At 51.0% G+C, this 17,470-nt stretch overlaps 4 protein-coding genes across 5 annotated transcripts; 2 read left to right on the top strand and 2 right to left on the bottom strand.

The window, feature by feature from the left end:
- Nucleotides 1–321: 321 nt before the first annotated feature.
- SRA1 (steroid receptor RNA activator 1) lies at nt 322–6,185 on the bottom strand. The gene is made up of 5 exons (XM_019424239.2): nt 6,053–6,185; nt 5,799–5,924; nt 1,715–1,920; nt 903–1,011; nt 322–746 (listed from the first exon to the last, which is right to left on the bottom strand). The coding sequence occupies exons 1-5, from the start codon at nt 6,075–6,077 to the stop codon at nt 547–549; spliced, it is 666 nt and encodes a 221-aa protein (XP_019279784.2). The 5' UTR covers nt 6,078–6,185; the 3' UTR covers nt 322–546.
- A 704-nt stretch (nt 6,186–6,889) lies between these two features.
- Nucleotides 6,890–12,891, bottom strand: APBB3 (amyloid beta precursor protein binding family B member 3). 2 transcript variants are annotated; one of them, XM_053907419.1, is made up of 12 exons: nt 12,562–12,891; nt 12,151–12,314; nt 11,991–12,067; nt 11,368–11,428; nt 10,973–11,125; nt 10,723–10,850; nt 10,177–10,291; nt 9,955–10,036; nt 9,629–9,712; nt 9,247–9,362; nt 8,922–9,128; nt 6,890–7,447 (listed from the first exon to the last, which is right to left on the bottom strand). In XM_053907419.1, exons 1-12 carry the CDS (start codon nt 12,608–12,610, stop codon nt 7,211–7,213), a joined length of 1,473 nt encoding a protein of 490 aa, XP_053763394.1. In that variant the 5' UTR covers nt 12,611–12,891; the 3' UTR covers nt 6,890–7,210. The 2 variants fall into 2 exon arrangements, with proteins under 2 accessions (XP_053763394.1, XP_019279937.2); XM_019424392.2 differs by having other exon boundaries at nt 8,922–9,113; nt 12,562–12,889.
- A 39-nt stretch (nt 12,892–12,930) lies between these two features.
- Nucleotides 12,931–15,447, top strand: LOC128778310 (SLC35A4 upstream open reading frame protein). The gene is made up of 3 exons (XM_053907420.1): nt 12,931–13,225; nt 14,189–14,287; nt 14,900–15,447. The coding sequence occupies exons 1-3, from the start codon at nt 13,211–13,213 to the stop codon at nt 15,095–15,097; spliced, it is 312 nt and encodes a 103-aa protein (XP_053763395.1). The 5' UTR covers nt 12,931–13,210; the 3' UTR covers nt 15,098–15,447.
- Nucleotides 15,448–15,516: 69 nt separating this feature from the next.
- LOC109252168 (probable UDP-sugar transporter protein SLC35A4) lies at nt 15,517–17,466 on the top strand. Its single transcript, XM_019424395.2, has one exon. The coding sequence runs from the start codon at nt 15,525–15,527 to the stop codon at nt 16,497–16,499; it is 975 nt and encodes a 324-aa protein (XP_019279940.1). The 5' UTR covers nt 15,517–15,524; the 3' UTR covers nt 16,500–17,466.
- Nucleotides 17,467–17,470: the final 4 nt, after the last annotated feature.

Here is a 17,470-nt window from a genome sequence, read left to right as displayed (position 1 = left end):
TAATCTCTGTAGCACTATCTCAAGGGTGACAGAGTACAAATAAGGCAGTCTCCTTTCCTTAAGGGAAAAATCTCCCCTGCTATGGAGCCTCTGTTCTCATACTGAAATGAAGTCATCCAAAAAGGGATACTCAGCCCAGCAAGGAATGTGTGTTTCAGTCTATTTTGGGGGGAAATGGCAGGCAGCAAGTGATCATGCCTAGCAAGGCCATTCATGATGAAAGAAGGAAGGACAGAGGTCCGCAGCGTATACAAGGAGCAGGGCAGTCAAGGACACCATAGGGGACCAGTTTGGCACAAAAAGGGCTCATCTCTCCTACCCTGGCCCACTACGGAGATGTTTTTATTGAAATGTATGTTATGGGTAACAAGTGACTTCCCCGTGGCCCAGGTGGCACCTCTTCCCCCAGAGGTGGGTGCATCAGGCCAAGGATCCCAAGGGGGCAGTCTCCCAAGTGGTTAAGAGGGAGCCAAGAGAGAGCAGGCCTCTCTGCCAAGGCATAGGAAATGATGTGAGTCTAGGGATCCCATAAGATTATGGAACCTCTTAGACACCTGGTACCATCTGGTTCTCCTCAGCTGTGTCTGTAGATTTTTCTTCATTGGCCTCTTCCTCTGAAGACAGATTCCTCTTTTCCGCAATTAATCTTTTAACTCCCACCATCCACTGACTGACCTCAGTCACATGGTCAACCATGAGTGAGCGGTGGATGTCATCTGCTGCTTCCCACTGGTGACCTGAAAGCTCTGAGGAAAGAAAAGGGCTAAACAAGCAACTTGGGGCAAAAGAACTAGCTCCCACTCCTCTCCTCCCAACTAGTCAGAACCTCAGCATCTATTTCAGCTCAGCCATCCACAACAAATTGGGGGTTCTCTAGGCCATACCAAGTGACCTACCCGTACCTTGCACCAGCAGAGCCATCCTCTTCTTCACAGGTACTGACAGCTTCCCTCCAGCCCATTGTTCCTGCAGTAGAGCCAGGCGTCGGCTGATGTCATCACATACCTGCTTCTGAGAGACAGAAGCCCCCTGCAAGTCAGTGCTGCCAGCCCAACAGGGGCAGGGGAAAGGCAACACCAGATAGGAAGCACCTGCTTTCTCAGGCCCCGGGGAACTTCACACTTAATCTGGTTAGAGGCCCCATTGAGATTCTCATAAAACTTAGGGATCTCCTCCCAAGAAAAATGCATGTATGGCTAGAATTTTTAAATTTCCGGAGTTTCTGAGATCCTCAGAAACTCATTCTATAGTACAACTTTACAAATAAGAAAACTAAGCACCAAAGAAGTAAAACTTACTATGTTACTTTCCTTTTAGACTCCTCAGATCCCTTGCCTCCAGAGAACAAAGAAAATACCATAGATCCAAAAAGAAGGTTTCCCTCTCCCTCCCTGAGCACAGAATCAGCAGGGTCTCCTCTGAATGGCCTAGAGGTAGGAAAATCAAGTTATCATCACTAATGGGAGATGAATTTAATTCTTGTTCCTATCAGCCTCTTCTACTAACTGTTCTTTTGGAAATCCTGTGAACCCACCTGAAATTCTGTGTTCATTTTTCTGGTAAGTCCTTAGCAGATTCTGAAGGGAGTCCATAACTCAGAACTGGGTAAAAGCCAATGCTGATAGGATTAGAGGGTCTACCCTTGGGAGCCACACTGCATCTGGCTGTCGATGGCAGTCCTTCTATCACCCGCTAGTGTGTCAAGGCTTACTACCTTTGTGTGACCGCGGCAATCCTCCAATGCCTCTTCCAAAGGTTTGAGCACGTCTTCCAGTAGAGTTTCAGATTCGGTGACTGAGAAATTTGCTGGCTCTACACTGGAGGCAGGACAACTCCCCACAGGTGGGGGCCTGGGAGCCTTACTCACAGGAGGTGTAGGCCCCATTGGGGGGAGCCCCGTAGAAGTCTGTGAGGTGGGGACTGAAAAGGGAAAGTGGAATCAAGCAAACATGGGTAAAACAGGTAAGAAGGTCAACTATAACTTCATCTCTTCTAGAAGGCTACTCTCTGGGACAACTCATTCATTCAAAAATGTGTATTTATGAAGTCTACCATGAGGCATTGTGTAAAGCATGAGAGACAGAGTACTAAACCAGACAGATTAGGTTCCTAACCTCAGAGCAGAAATTCTAGAGAAAGGAAAGCACACGCATGCACACACACACACAAATTCCCAATCTGCATGCTACAAAGAAAACATGATGTAATAAAAGAAGAATAGTAGAGGGAACTACTTAGACTGAGTGTTCAAGGAAGGCCTTGTGAGGTGCCTTCTAAGTTTGTCCTTGCTCATCCACTATGTGGCATTTAGCAAGTTACCTTTAACCCCTAGGCTTGTATTCCTCTTCTGTAAAATGGGGATATCCTGGTAGTAGCACTTACTTTACAGGGTTGCAGTGTACATAATATAGGTGCAGGTGCTAGATTTCTGTGTAACAAAGTCCTCACAAAGAACTAACAGATGAGGTACATGCATCCAGGAAGAGTTGAAAGAACAGTGAACCAGGCAGAGATAAGGGCAGTGTCTAACAGGCAGGAAAAGTCCTGATTTGTTCAAGTTACACAAACCAGCCCTGGATGGCTGGAAATTAGTAACACTGAAGAAAGTAGTATGTGCTATCTCTGGAAAAGCAAGCAAGGGTCCAGACCCTACAGGGCTTTGGAGGAGTTTGGTCTTGAGGGCTAATGGTAATGGGAAGCCACTGCAGGTTTATAAATCACAGGGGGTGATGTGACTAGTCTTGTTTCTTAAGACAATCACTCTGCATGGTCCAAGAAAGATGGATGAGAATAGGTCAAGAATGGAGGCATGTACAATGGTTGAGAGGTTAACGGAGTAGACCAGTAAAGAGAAGGCTGCCATGGACCAGAGGGAAAGAGCAGATGAGGGGAAATGAAGTGGCCTTAGATTAATTTAGGAGGCAGTGACAGGACTTTATGGATTGGGAGTGAGAGGGAGAGGCGTCAAGGATGACTCTTGGTTTCTGCCTTTAGTAATTGGATGGTGGAAAGCACTGTGGAAAAAAGAAAATTAGAAGAGAAAAATCAATTCTAGGCATCAACATCTATGTGGATGATTAACTCATCTAATATTTGACCTCTTGGTTTCTTGAGCTCCTCACCTCCAATGATGATTTTCCCCACCCCTTCCTTAGCGTCTCACACCTCTCTGTCTTGTTAACACTGCCATCCCCAAAATCTGACCACCTCTCCTATCCTTCCAGCCCCATCAATTAGATTTCATGGTACATTAAAATCACTCCCTTATTAACACTCTCCCCTCACTTATCCCCTCCCATTGTCCCACTTTCCTGGTAAAGCCAACTTGCCTGCACTTGCTGGAAGGAAAAACAGAACCGAGCTTTTGAGAGTTACACTTGAAATCCATGCGGACAGATTTCAAAAGGTACCCAACACTGGAATTCCTATCCTTTGCCTTGTTTTTCCATTCTTCACAACAACCATTTTCACATTTTCCCTCTCAATTTGTCTACCTTCTCCCCCTTTCCTTTCCCTGCAGTCTACTTCCAACACTGCCTCATACTTCCCTGAGAAAAGAGAGGTCGTTAAACAGCAACTCTCTCATCTTCTCACCACCAGTTCTACTAACCTGTACCTGTGGCCACTTTCCTTCCTCCTCTGAAAGATGAACGTTTGACGGTTTCCTGCTCCTCTCAGAGGCCATCTTTCCAGCTGTATTGATGCCGGCATCGTGCCTTCTCTAGGCTTCCCTCCTGCAGTTATTCTGTTTTCCTGCACCACCAGTTCTCCCACTACAGAATCAGCCCATTGGCATACAGACATGCTCTAGTGTTCACCATCTTAGAAACAACAATCCTGCCTTACCTCTCATTCTGTCCTTGGACACAGTCTCATTTCTCTCTGCCTCACAGCAGAATTTCTTGAATGAGCTCTAGTCTATAGTTGTTCTGTCTGCTTTTTTTCCCACATTCCCTCCTCAGCCTGTTCCAGATGGGTTTCTACTTTCATCATTCCAAAGACTGCTTCTGTCAGGTCACCAGTGTCCAATCGAGTTTGACAAATCCTGTGGTCCCTTTTCTCTGTCCTACCTGACCTCTCATCGTCATCCATCATGGTTGAGTCAAAATTTTACTCTATCTCCCAGATTAAATTTCAATTGTCTTCCTACTTCTTTTCTCTGGCTGTTTTTCAAGCCCCTTTAGTAAATTTCTTCTCTACTCAACCCTAAGATGCTAGAGAGCTTTGGGGCTGTGGTGGACCCTCTTTAGGCCTCTATCCACACATTCTTTTTAAGTGACCTTATTCAAGCCCATGAAATCAAACACCATCCATATGATTGTGTTTCATTTCTGTAATTCTGGCCTAGACCTCTCCTCACAGTAGCAGCCCAAATTTAACATGACTAAAGACAAAGCTTTCTTTCCCTCTTCCCCCCAAATCCCTATTCCCCCCACCCTACACCTTCCCATATCTATGAACAATACCAGCCAGTTCCTCAAGCAAAAAACTTAAGTTATATTGATTCCTCTTTCTCTCACCTATATCCATATATCCTATATGTTACTGATTTCCTCAGTAACATATGCCATATCCATCCAATTCCTACCATTTCTATACTCCCACTTTTGTCCAAATTAAATCTTGCCCGTGTTTCCATAATAGCCACTTGTCTTTCCACTTCTTCCCTAAAACCACTTTTCCACACAGCAGACACAGTGGTCTTTTTCTTTTTTCTTTTTTCTTTTTTTTTTTTTTAAGATGTACATCAGTCAGTGTTTCTTAACCGGGGGAGATTTTGTCCTCAGGGCAAGTGTCTGGAGGCATTTTTGGCTGCCACCACAGGGTGAGTGCTACTGGCATCTAATGGGTAGAAACCAGGGATGCTACAAAACATCCTAGAAAGTACAGGGTGGTCCCTCACCACAAAGAATTATCTGACCCAAAATGTCAGTCGTGCCAAGGTTGAGGAAACCCTGGTTTGTGTCCTTCCTCTGCAGTGCTATGAGTGTGAATAACATAGGGGTACTGAAAGAGCTACATCTCAGGGCCATAGCCCCACCTGTTGGCATGGGAAATGCTCAGAAGTAAAGGCGGCCCTCCTCTGATTTAAACTTTTCAACGGCTTCCAGCTTTACACAGATTAAAATACAAACTCCTTTTCCTGGTTTACAAAACCCACTGTCTGGTGTCTACTCAGATTTTAATTACTTCTCAGATTTTAATTTATCTAGCCCATGGTGCTCTACCCACTAGGTATTCCTTCAGTCTCTGAATTTGCCAAACTTGTTCTCAAAGCCTTTGCACTGTTTCCAGTGTGTGAAATCTGTCTATCTCCAAAGCCAAAGCATAGCCTCCATGAAAACTGAAACCTTTTTTTGTCTTGTTCGCCCTCAAGCAGTGCTTGGCTCAGAGATGCTCAGTAGATAACACTGATTAAATGAATGAATAACACGTTAAGTCTAGATGCTTATATGACCAAGTGACGATGCAGAACAAGACAAATGGTTATACCACTATGGTATTCCATGAAGAGCTACAGGTTGGAAATTTGAAAACCATAAAAACTATATTAAAAGCTGTAGGTCCGGATGAGATCCCCCTAGGGTGAAAGCAAAGAGATTTTTTTTTTTTTTTGAAACTTACTATTTATTGACCTAGGCAGTAAAGAACGGACTAGGAAAAGGGCCTGCCTGTGCCTCATCACCGAGCTCAAGCTCTCAGGGAGACGTCAGAAGAGCAAAATGGGCCCTCGGGCCAAGCTTATCCCTGGTTCCGCCCATTCTCTGCTGGTCTGCGCGCAAAGGGCCCCCACGCACCTCTGGGGGAGCCATCCTGCGAGGCGGCGACCCTCTTGGTGAGCGGCGTGCGCTTGAGACCACCAGCCAGGGTCTGCAGCCCGTAGGAGAACTGCGGCGGGTCGTTCCAGCCGCGCTCCTTGTTGCCTGCGGAGATGAGGGGACGTATGACGCGAGCCCGGGGGAGTTGGAGGGCCCGCCCCCCGTGCAGTAGCTGCCCCAGGCCTGGGCAGCGGGGGACAACCCAGCGCCCCTAGCCCGCCGGCCGCGCTCACCCGGCTTCACGTACAGCTCCGCCATCTCCACTTCCGCAAGGTCAGCAGCGCAGCGCGTCACTTCCGGGGCGGCCGCACACCGGGCCGGACTGGGGCGTCCCCCGGACCCGCTGGTTGCCAGGAGCCCTCCAGGTTGAACTGTAGTTCAGAAATGCCGGGAGCCCGTGTGGGAACACTGCGCCAGCTCCCTAAGGAACTCGAAATCTCCAGCTAATAAGGCATCGGGGCCCTGATCGCAAGGCACTAAAGGGGGCTGTTTTCCGAGAGGCGTCTCTAGGAGCCCTATTCCCCCATAGGTTCAATCTGTGTCACAGTTGCTCTCAGGAGCAAATTTAAACCACCAGAAGCTCCTGCCCCACAAATGTCCCTGTGTGATCTAGCTAGGTGGCATTCTAGCACCTCACCTCTGCCCACTGCCCTGCACATTTCTACTTTGCAGGCTCGGTAACTAGTATTCATTTTCCTTCAGGACACAGACGTCAACTCTTCAGGAAACCTAGTAATGCCAGATTAAGTAACCCAGCGGTGCTCCCACAACCCTGAGATTTCCTAGTTGTACCATATATTATCTTCTATCTTATTTAACTCTTGTCCGTCTCCCTTTCTGAGTCTCAGAAGGTGGAACCCGTATTTTGTTATATCCCACTGACTCACTTAGTGCCTAGCACACAGAAGACCTTAGAAAATACACTTGTTGAATGAATGAAATCAGATTTCCATCACACCCATGCCCTCATGTGATTACAGGCAACCACCAACACCAAGCACAGACACAGACACTCACCTCATACGGGTTAACCCCCAACCCTGTCCCAGGCCCAATATACTCACACCCAGTGAGGTCACTGAGGGATTTTTATTTGTATTGATTTTGCTATAAAGTGTTGCTGAGGTAGAGCCAACTGTCCAGGGCTGGACAGGGGCAAGGAACACAGGGACCCAAGGAAAGGACAGCCAGAGGCCTAGGTTGTGGTGCAGGGCCTCTCAATCATCCCTATAAATATTCAATAAATTGGGCAATAAACAGAGGGTGGGCAAGAGCCAGAGGGCAGGCAGACAAGGTTTCAAGGAAAGAGAGGCTACAGGCCCCTGGAAAATTAAGGGGTATAGAGCTGGGCATGGACCCAGAGCCTCCTTACCCAGTCCTCCTGGATTCACTTAGGGCATATGGAGCAGAGAGGGTTTCAGACGGAAGGCATCAAGAAAAGAGAAGACACCCCGTTTTCGAGGGGCTGCCCCTGCACCCCCAACCCCTCCTTTGAGCAGGGGGAGGGGCAGGGGACCTCCTGGGGAGTCCACGGAGCTGGTCCGCTTGAGCCGCAGGCGGGCCCGGGCCTGGGCACCCCAGGCCTTGCCTCGAGCTGCAGAGGCCACAAGACACTTCTGGTACTGAACCTAGGGAAAAGGGGAATGTGAAGATCCAGCTCCTTTCTGCCCCTGGACTCCCTGAAAGCCTCTGCAGAACAGGGAACTGGCCAAGGCTTCAGTCCAGTATGAGGCTGGTAGTCGGCCCCATCTTGAGCCCTTACAGCATTCCCAGGTAGTTCAGTAACAAACACAAAACTTCACATTTACAGAGCATTTAAGGAAGGCTGGACACTATGCTAAATATTTTTATACTCTAACTTAATCCAAAGTTGTTGATCAGGTGTTATTACTATTTTGCAAATGAGAAAATTTAAGTTCAAAGAGAATGCCAATGTCAGCTAGGCAAAAATAATGATAGAATTCGAATTCATATCCCTATTTCTGACTGACCAGCCTGTGCTCTTAACCATACCTACCATTATGCTGACTCCTCTCCAGCTTTCACAGGAGCAGACTGCCTCCTGGCAAAGTGGATTCCCTAGTCAAGGAGAAGGTCTACAACCCAAACTTCATTCCCACCAACTGCCCCAGTCTTCTTTCATTTGAACTCAATGGGGGTCCTAAATGGTCCTATTTCTTCTCATGTCTTCTGAATCTTTTATCCATATGTACCTTAGGTGGTGTCTTAATCCACAAACGTGAATTCATTGCTTAAAACCCTTCAATAGCTCAAAGTGACTGGAGACAAAATAAACTCATCACCACAGTCTCTAAGTTCTTCCATGACATGGTGTCTACTGTTCTTCCTGCCCCCATCTCTCACTTTCCTCCTCTGCCCTTTGCACTCCAGATATACTAGATTCTTTGAAATATCCTGACCCACAACTACTGCTCTCATCTTCACAGCTGGGGTTCCTTGTATCTGGCACACCTGCCCCACTCCCCTTCGCCTAACTTCCTCCTAAGACCTTCAACTGTCAGCTTTCTATCACCTCTTTCAGGTAGCCTTCCCGAGCCCCTGAAGCGGCCAGCCCCAACATCCTGTGGCATACAACCCCCTTCTGGTCTGTCTCTGGTCTAACCTAAGTGTTCTGTGAAGGCAAAGGCTGTTTCATCTATATCAGTCAAAGTCAAAGTATGCTTCCTGGTACCCTGTAGGCACTTGTATTTACTGAAGAAAGAGTGAGCTGAACTCATAAAGTGCAGGCATCCCACACTCGAATGCCCACAGATGCCAGGAAATAACCTAAATGAGACAAACAGGAAAAACAGTGCCCACCCTACCAGGATCAGCCCCTACATGATTAGAGCTGAATGTTGAAATTTATATGTGTGGACCCAGTACCAGAACAATTATTACATGAAATGTCCTGGCTCTAACCATTGGCAACTAATTTAAACTTATTAAAGACAGCCTGCGGGCAAAATAAAAGGGTAGTTTACCATGGTCAGCCCTGGGATCACTGGTTTGTGATTTCTGGAGAAACTGCCAGTCCTGAGCCCATCACCAGTACAGCAGCTGCAGGGCAAACCCACTTACCCGTTTCCGCCCCTGACTCACCATGCAAGCAGCCTGCACAGCTTCGGAAAGCCCCCCTGCATGGGGCTGGCACCAGAAGGCTGCACACTGAAAGCTCTGATGGCCCAGGTCAGCGATGAGGCCAAAGGTGTGTGGGTCACGGCCAACACCAATAAAGGTCACAAGGCGCACAGGGCACTGCCATAGTGGTTCCTCCTCTGCACCAGCTTCTGCCTGCCCACACCAGGCCTAGTCAGTAGAGGACCAGGCACTGGCTGGACTCACTGACCTTTCCCAACAGCAAGCAATTACCCCTCAGCATCCCTCCCACCCCTCCACAGCCCCCAACTTCACCTTCTTCTGGTACCTGAATGGGATGTGCAGTCATGACAGAGTCAGACACGCTGAGGATGGCAGGGACCCAGGCATCCTGGTCCCCCCGGTTGGTGAGAGTACCAATGGCCTCATTCAGCACGTCCATGCCTGGGGGGACATGCCCACCATGGTGTCTCCCAGACATAAAGAAAGAAGGGATCTGCAGGGAGAGTCTACTCCATCTCACTGATTGGGATTCAGAGAGATGGCATTAGAATAGCTGGGGCTGGGCTTAGAATCCTGAGTTGGGAAGGGTGGCACATTCTAGGCCAGACAGGGGCCATGGGTGTACTCTGAGAAATGGTGGTAGATCCTTCCCTACCCCCTCTCCCTCACCTCATTCAGCCTACCCCCTCAGCCAGCTCAGTCCTCACCCATGGCTTTGGTGACTGGCAGGGTCCCCATGTACAGTGCCTCATACTTCTGAGCAGCCTGGCTCACCGCATCCAGCAGCTCCACTGAAACATACACACAGCAAGTGGGCCTGGGCATTCTCTCAATGACCCCTTTCCCCGCCCTTCAGAGAACTGGAGCTGGTAGAAGGAAAACCATAAAGCTTGCTCCTCCAATTCAGAGCTTAGGATGCCTGCACACATCAGAAGTCCCACATCTCCAAGAAGTACTAAACAACCAGGACTAAACAGCGCCAACTTTCACCAAAGTAGCCTGTTGCTGCAGTGCAGCACCTCCCTCCCCATACCTTGCCGTGGCAGGTCCTCAGGGGAGATGGGGTCTAGGGAGCAAGGAGAATCCTCACTGACACCTACTCGCTCTGACAAGATCTGAAACACAATGCAACTAGCATGAGATACAGCGAAAGGGGAACTGAAGTAAGGGAGCCAATACCTCCCTGACCCAACCACCTTGGAAGTTTCAGACCCAGCTCCTTACCCACATTTCCTGCCCCACTCTTGGCCCTTACCTGGGCACAGAGCCCATGCAGGGCACTGGCAATGGCCTTGGCAGGGACGTCACAGCGAAACACATGGCACTTGAGCATACAACTGTCTTTGTCACCAGCCACAAAAGCGAAGTCCCTGGCAGGGGCAGAGATGGGGCTGGGGCAGGGGCAGTGACCAGGGTAGGGTAGAGGCTGGGTAGGCACAGGGCCTGTAGTGCCAGCAGCAGACTGGAAAGTCAGGCAAGGGATATGGTGGGGAGGGAACAGGGAGATCAGGGTTGGGGCTCAAAGCACCAGGTTGTCGCTCACCTGTCACTGTTCCGGAAGCATGTGGGAGCACAGGAGAGAATCAGCCCAGTCTCTCAGGCTCTCCCCTATCCGTCCCTGCTGAGCTGGGCCCACCCTCCCCAACCAGGGCTGGACCAGGCAGGGGAGGCAGAGCTTGGGTCCATGTCAGAGGATCTGTGTCCAGGGGTTCAAGTACAGAGGATCAGCATCAGTGGGGATCACAGCCTGCAGGAGGGAGGGAGGAGCAACTCTCACTTGGGGGGATGTAGGGGTCCTCACCGGCCCTTGGAGCTGCCCACACCCCACACACGGATGTGCACCAGAGGCTGGCAGTGTATCAGACTATGGTCCAGAGGATTCACCAGGCTCATGGCATCCTTCTTCAGGATCATCAGCATGTTCTGGCCCTGCCAAAAAAAGGTCAGTCTGGAGCTCAGATGAAGGTGGTTGCCATGGAGAACAGGCAATTTGGCGACAACTACCTCTGCTGGGCCCTGGGCTGAATCCCTTGAAGGGCCAGCCAGCTCACCTCACCCCAGGCACCATCTGGGGGCTGGCTGCGGCTACGGCTGTGAGTCTGGGCCAGTTGCTGGATGCAGTTATTGACTGCAATACTGCTCTTCCCTGGTACCAGATCCTCTTCGGGTACTTCTACCCAACCCAGGGAGCGGACTGCAAAGCACTGATGGGTTGGGGGAAAGGACAGGAAGACCCTGGGTGAGTAGAGGCAGACGTGGAAGTGGAACAGAAGGTGGAATAGGATGGGAGGTATCACAGGTTCCACACATATAAACCTTCTGGTACCTGCTCCCTTCACCTTTGATCACCTCTTCTCAGCCCAATACCACTCCTGACCTTTCCCTGGGAACAATCCACCACCGCCACCACCATTCCCTGGGCTGGCTCTCAGGCCCAAGACACTACCTTAGCTCCTGGCTCCATGCTCTGGATGTAGGATTCCTCACCATACCAGGACAAAGAGTTCCTGGAACAGAACAGAGCTCATAAGGGGACCACACCTCCTACAGAAGGGACAGTGGTGAGGCTCCAACTACTTGATGGGCATGAGATGTGGGATAAGACCCAGAACACAGTGTGCAGAACACAGTGTGTTTTATACTTGAGGTATAAAACCAGAGTGGGAGAGGGCCCGGTACATATTAATTAAATGTAACATAGAGTGTGGCTTAAAATCTGAGCAAAAATTCAGGATACTGGACATAGAACAAAAGTTACAAATAAGGAACAGGATACAAAATGTGGACCAGAACCCCAAATTGAGACAAGAGACTCTAGAACACAGGTCAGGAACCCTCCCCCCTCCGGAAAGGGCCAAGATGTAGAACATGATTTGTCAGTACCCAGAATAGGGAAAAACATGTAGCAAAATACAGAGCACAGAACTAGGGACAAAATTCAAACTATTGAGACTCAAGAAATGGGAAAGAGCCAAGAACCTGGGCTTGAATGCAGAATGTGGGTCCAGTTGCATCTCTGAGTGCCATGAAACCCCAAGCCTTTCATTCTGCCTGGCCTATCCCTGTTACCTCCGGTCCAGTGAGCTCTCCAGGCTGGAGAAGGATCTCCCCTTGGGGGGCCGAAGTCCCCAAATCCCTTCCGTCCTCTGTAGAGAGGGGGCTAGGTCGGTATAGCAGCAGGCTTAGATCCGCACATGGGTTCAGACCCCCTCCAACACACTCCACCTACCGTGCCTAGGTCCTCTGCATCTCCTGTCTCCCAGGTTGGGCGCTGCCACTGGGTGCTGCCACTGGGTACGTGCCAATAGTAAGTACCTGCAGCATCGCGTATCTTCCTCCAGCCAGGGGGCAGGCCTGGCTCTCCCTCAAGACTCTGGTCCCCCCACAAGTCATCTACAAGACACCAAACGGGGAGAGGAAACACGGGATTGCTAAGGCATATTAGTGGATTCAGAATAACACGATCAGAACCCTCCTTCCATCTCAAAGGTGGCAATCCTTAGGCTGGAGGTACAGGAGGTCCTTTGCAGCACAAAAATCCAGGATTCATTTGTCCCGTAGTCCTCACCCCGAAACATACCCCGTCAACTCCCTCGTTACCCCTCAGCTCCCGATCCTCCCATCGGGACCCCGTGCACACCATCACAGTTGACCAGAATGATGGCCAGCATGTAATCCTTGCCCAGCATAGCCCCGACCGCGTCCCCGCCGGCCTCTGCCGGCCGGCAATCTCAGCCCAGCTCGACCTCCGAAGCTGCGGCGCGCGCAAGCCCAGCCTCCCTGCGCTGACCAGGCCAACAGGCACCGCACAGATATGGGGTGGGGTTGGAGCCGGGTCCCAGGGGCGGGAAAGGACGGGCCTGAGCAGCGCCGCCCGCCGAGGGGTGGCGCGTGTAAACAGACGTCTGGATCCCCGAGTGTGCGTTCCCGTGCGTGGAGCCGGGGAAGGCGCACGACGCCAACGCCCCCAGTGACATAACCGCGCAACTATGAGCTCATCGAGGGATGGACGACTTGTTACACGAACTTGCGCAGCGCGCACACGCGAAGGAGTGAGATCATTGCGCCCAGGTCGTGTGCGCGCGCGGACACGCAGTTAGGGTCGTGATGGAGGAGTCACGTGCCAGTACCTGAGAGCAAGAGACCGCCTGGGCTCTGCGGCCAGGAAAGCACCTCCTCCACCCTTTCCAAAAATGCCCCGGAAGTGCCTTCGCCCTCAGTAAAGATGGCTGTAGTACTTTGCATGAGGGAGGCGGGGCCGCGCCTGCGCAACAAGTTCGGCGGGGAAGATGGCGGATGACAAGGTGAGTGAACGTAAGGATTATCTTCAGTGTGGGGTGGTCTTCACACCGTTTTAGTCCTTGGGAGAGGCGACACTGGAGCCTCTCTTGTGTGGGGATGCCCTTATTTCCTCTAGGCGAGCTTTTACTGTATTCGACTGACTGAACATTGGGAAGTGGAGTAGCGGAGCGCCACACGAGGCAAGCAAAGCCGGGCATCTCCCAGGTGTCCTCTCTCGGGACCCTCGTTATCCTTAATTACCAGCAGACATTCAAACACATTCACTCTGACACACTTTCACTCTCTTGCATTCCCTGGCCCCCGAAATTTCCCTCCTATGGACATGATGATTCCAAGCCACACGGACACTCACATTCTCATTCAGATACCCTTGGGCATACATTGAATTTCATACTTCTATGCGATCTAAGCCACCCAGTGCATTCACCCACTCCTGCAGACAGCCACCCACCCCAACTCCAGCCAGCGCATCCAGTCACACATTCGGTTTGAGAGAAGCCCAAGCAGAAATCAGATTTACCCTACAGCGTCCGGGGAACTGCCTTAGGCCGTTACTCACCACTGGTCTGGAAGTTCAGCGACATTCATCCTCACATTTATTAACTACTTACCAGTCCCTGTGCGAGGCCCGAGGACCCGGTAGACAAGACAGACACGTTGCTATTAATAGCCGAGTCAGTAGTGCTTGCCTGATAAATCTAATTGAATGTCTCCTAGCTGTTCCTCTTGTCTCCCTACACACTGCTTACTTTATGAAATTCTGTAAGGGTTGTTATAGATGCAGATCCCATCTGTCACCCCCCTCCCTGGTCCCCATGTGAATTCTTTTCTTGTCAGTGCCTTTCTTCCTTTACCACCATCATCTCAGGAAGTTTAAAAAAAAAAAAAAAAAAAATACCCAGCCTCTGACAGACCTCAGCAGAGAATTGGGCTGGGTTAACTTGTTGGATTCTTTCTTGTTCTAGGATTCTCTGCCTAAGCTTAAGGACCTGGCATTTCTCAAGAACCAGTTGGAACGCCTGCAGCAGCGTGTGGAAGACGAAGTCAACAGTGGTGTGGGCCAGGTAAAGCTGCACCTGCCCACCACTCCTTCCCCCTCTTCCCCCCCTGGCCTTGGGCTTCATTGCCCAATATGCTTTTGAATGGGTGATAGAGACTTACTCAGCAAATGGTTATTGATGGCCTGTTTTCTGTGACCCCAAGGAAAGTTTCTTTAAGAAAATGATACTTGAACTGGTATCTTAAATAGAAGGTAACTAGGTAAAGAGGGGAGGAGAGATCATTTCAGGCAGATGGAACAACATATACAAAGCTCTTATGGTGGGAAGTAGCACGATGAACAGGGGGGATGCAAGTAGTTTAATTTGGCTCCAGTAATGGGGGAGCATGCTAGGAAGTGAGGTTGGAGAAGCAGGCAGGGGTCAGATTCCTCAGGGACACCTCTGTAGCTTTGTGGTGGTAGGGTTCTGTGGTTGGAGCCTTCTAACCCCAGCATTCTGAGATTGTGTGATCAGGACTTCTAGGTTCTTTTTCTGCCTCCAGAATCTTGAGAAAATCTTTGGAGAGAATACTGCAGCTTTCCAGAGTAAGGCAGAGGTCGTGGGATGATGTAAGGCCAGTAGCTCTTGGGTAGAGAAGGGAGACCCTGGCTGAGTTTCCTTCATTTTTCTCCACAGGATGGCTCACTCTTGTCCTCCCCATTCCTCAAGGGCTTCTTAGCCGGCTATGTGGTGGCCAAACTGAGGGCATCAGCAGTATTGGGCTTTGCTGTGGGTACCTGCACTGGCATCTACGCAGCTCAGGCATATGCTGTGCCCAATGTGGAGAAGACGTTGAGGGACTATCTTCGGTCATTGCGCAAGGGGCCCGACTAGCTCTGGATCCAATGGGGGAGGAAGGATGAGCATCTTGGGCCTGCAGGTAGAGGCCTTTCAACCACAGACACCATATCTGGCTTCCCCAGCTATCACCCTTTTGCTATCTTCAACTTTTCCACAGTCTTCATCCTTGCTCTCCTTCTTGCAAAAGGTGAACAGTGGCTTATCAGCCAATAATCTGGACGCCCCTCCTTAACCCCATGGGACTGGCCCCAAGACTGTGGCTTTTAGGGCCACCGGCCCCTTCCTATTCCAGCCCTGACTGTGGAGTTTGCAGCTGACTCTGATTTTCAGTATTCTTTCTAGCAATGTACCACGGCCCTTCCCTCCTGCGAGCTGGCTCCATACTGAGTTTTCCCAAACTTGTTATAATTCCCGCTGTCCCCTGGCTAGCTACACAGGCCACCCAGGGTCTGGTTTGGGCATGAGTGTAGAGGACGGGGGTATGCCAGGCCTGGGCCGTCCCAGGCAGGCCCGCTGGACCCTGATGCTACTCCTGTCCACTGCCATGTATGGTGCCCATGCCCCATTACTGGCACTGTGCCATGTGAACGGCAGAGTGCCCTTCCGGCCCTCCTCAGCTGTGCTGCTGACTGAGCTGACCAAGCTACTGTTGTGCGCCTTCTCCCTCTTGGTGGGCTGGCAAGCCTGGCCCCAGGGGGCTCCTCCATGGCGCCAGGCTGCCCCCTTTGCGCTATCAGCCCTTCTCTATGGCGCTAACAACAACCTGGTGATCTATCTTCAACGTTACATGGACCCCAGCACCTATCAGGTGCTGAGCAATCTCAAGATTGGAAGCACGGCCCTGTTCTACTGCCTCTGTCTCCGGCACCGCCTCTCTGCACGCCAGGGCTTGGCACTGCTGCTGCTGATGGCAGCAGGGGCCTGCTATGCAGCTGGTGGCCTCCAAGACCCTGGAAGCACCCTTCCTGGGCCCCCTCCAGCAGCTGCTGCTGGCCGCATGTCCCTGCATATCACTCCACTGGGACTGCTGCTTCTCATCTTGTACTGCCTCATCTCGGGCCTGTCGTCCGTGTACACAGAGCTGCTCATGAAGCGACAGCGGCTGCCCCTAGCACTTCAGAACCTCTTCCTCTACACTTTTGGTGTGCTCCTGAACCTAGGTCTGCACGCAGGTGGTGGCCCTGGCCCAGGCCTCCTGGAGGGTTTCTCTGGTTGGGCAGCGCTTGTGGTACTGAGCCAGGCACTAAATGGACTGCTCATGTCAGCTGTCATGAAGCATGGCAGCAGCATCACACGGCTCTTTGTTGTGTCCTGCTCCCTGGTGGTCAATGCCGTGCTCTCAGCAGCCTTGCTGCGGCTGCAGCTCACAGCTGCCTTCTTCCTGGCCACGCTGCTCATTGGCCTGGCTGTGCGCCTGTACTATGGCAGCCGCTAGTCGCTGACCATCTCCACCCGGACTCCTGACTCTATAGATTGGGCGCCACCATCAGAGCCACCTCTGAGGCCTCCCTACCCTTCTTCAGCAGCCAGCCCTGTAACAAGTGCCTTGTGACAAAAGCTGGGGAAGTGGGAGTAGCCAGGTTAGTCTCTGGAGGTGGGTGGATAAAGGGTTACCCCAGGAAACTTGAAGACTGGGTTTGCCCTAAAGTTTTTCCAGAATAAGGAAATAGGAGAGCATCAGTACCTAGGCCTTAGAAGTGACCCCATCCCCAGTGGAGGAGGCTTTCCACCTCATCCTGCATGAATACAGTTACTTTGAGTGGGTTTGGGCAACATTTGGCTTTCCTAGCCTCCTGTGGTCATCCCAGCAGACCCATTGCCCCCAGGCCTGGTACTGGCTACTCCAGCCCAGCTGTGGTACATGACTCCCCCATAAGAGATATCCCCCCCCCGCCCCCACCCACTGTAATGCAGGAAAGCCCAATTGCCACAGATTATACACCCGTCATCCAGGCTACTCTTTCAAACTCCCCTAGTTCCAGCGGTACCTGGGGACATTGCCCCCTGCTCCCTCCACAGTGCTGCTCTCCACACCCACCCAGCCTTTTTCTGGAGATCCCAGAGAGGGCTGGAGCTTGACTCATCTCAGGGAATGTTGCCCCTGGGCCCTGGCTTAAGGCTACACTCCTGACCTCTCTGCTTACCCCAAGGGCCCTCTCAAAGCCCACTGTCCCCTCTACAACTCCTAGGAGGTACCATTTTTCTCACTATGGGTCCTGCCCCTGCCTAGCAGTGTCCCAGCTCTACACAGTGTAGTAATCTACACAGATTAGGGAAGCTCTACACAGAGTGACCTGGAACCAGGCACAGGGAAATTTGGTGTAGTTCAATCAGTGTTTCTAACTGTAAGCAATAAGGTCTTAATAAAGTATTCTGGGGTGCAGGTGGTTCCTGCAATTGGCTATG

The sequence above is a fragment of the Panthera pardus genome, unplaced genomic scaffold (genome assembly GCF_024362965.1).
Source record: "Panthera pardus isolate Hobbes unplaced genomic scaffold, ASM2436296v1 HiC_scaffold_2, whole genome shotgun sequence".
Classification (NCBI taxonomy): Eukaryota; Metazoa; Chordata; class Mammalia; order Carnivora; family Felidae; genus Panthera; species Panthera pardus.
This window is presented reverse-complemented; position numbering and strand designations above follow the sequence as displayed.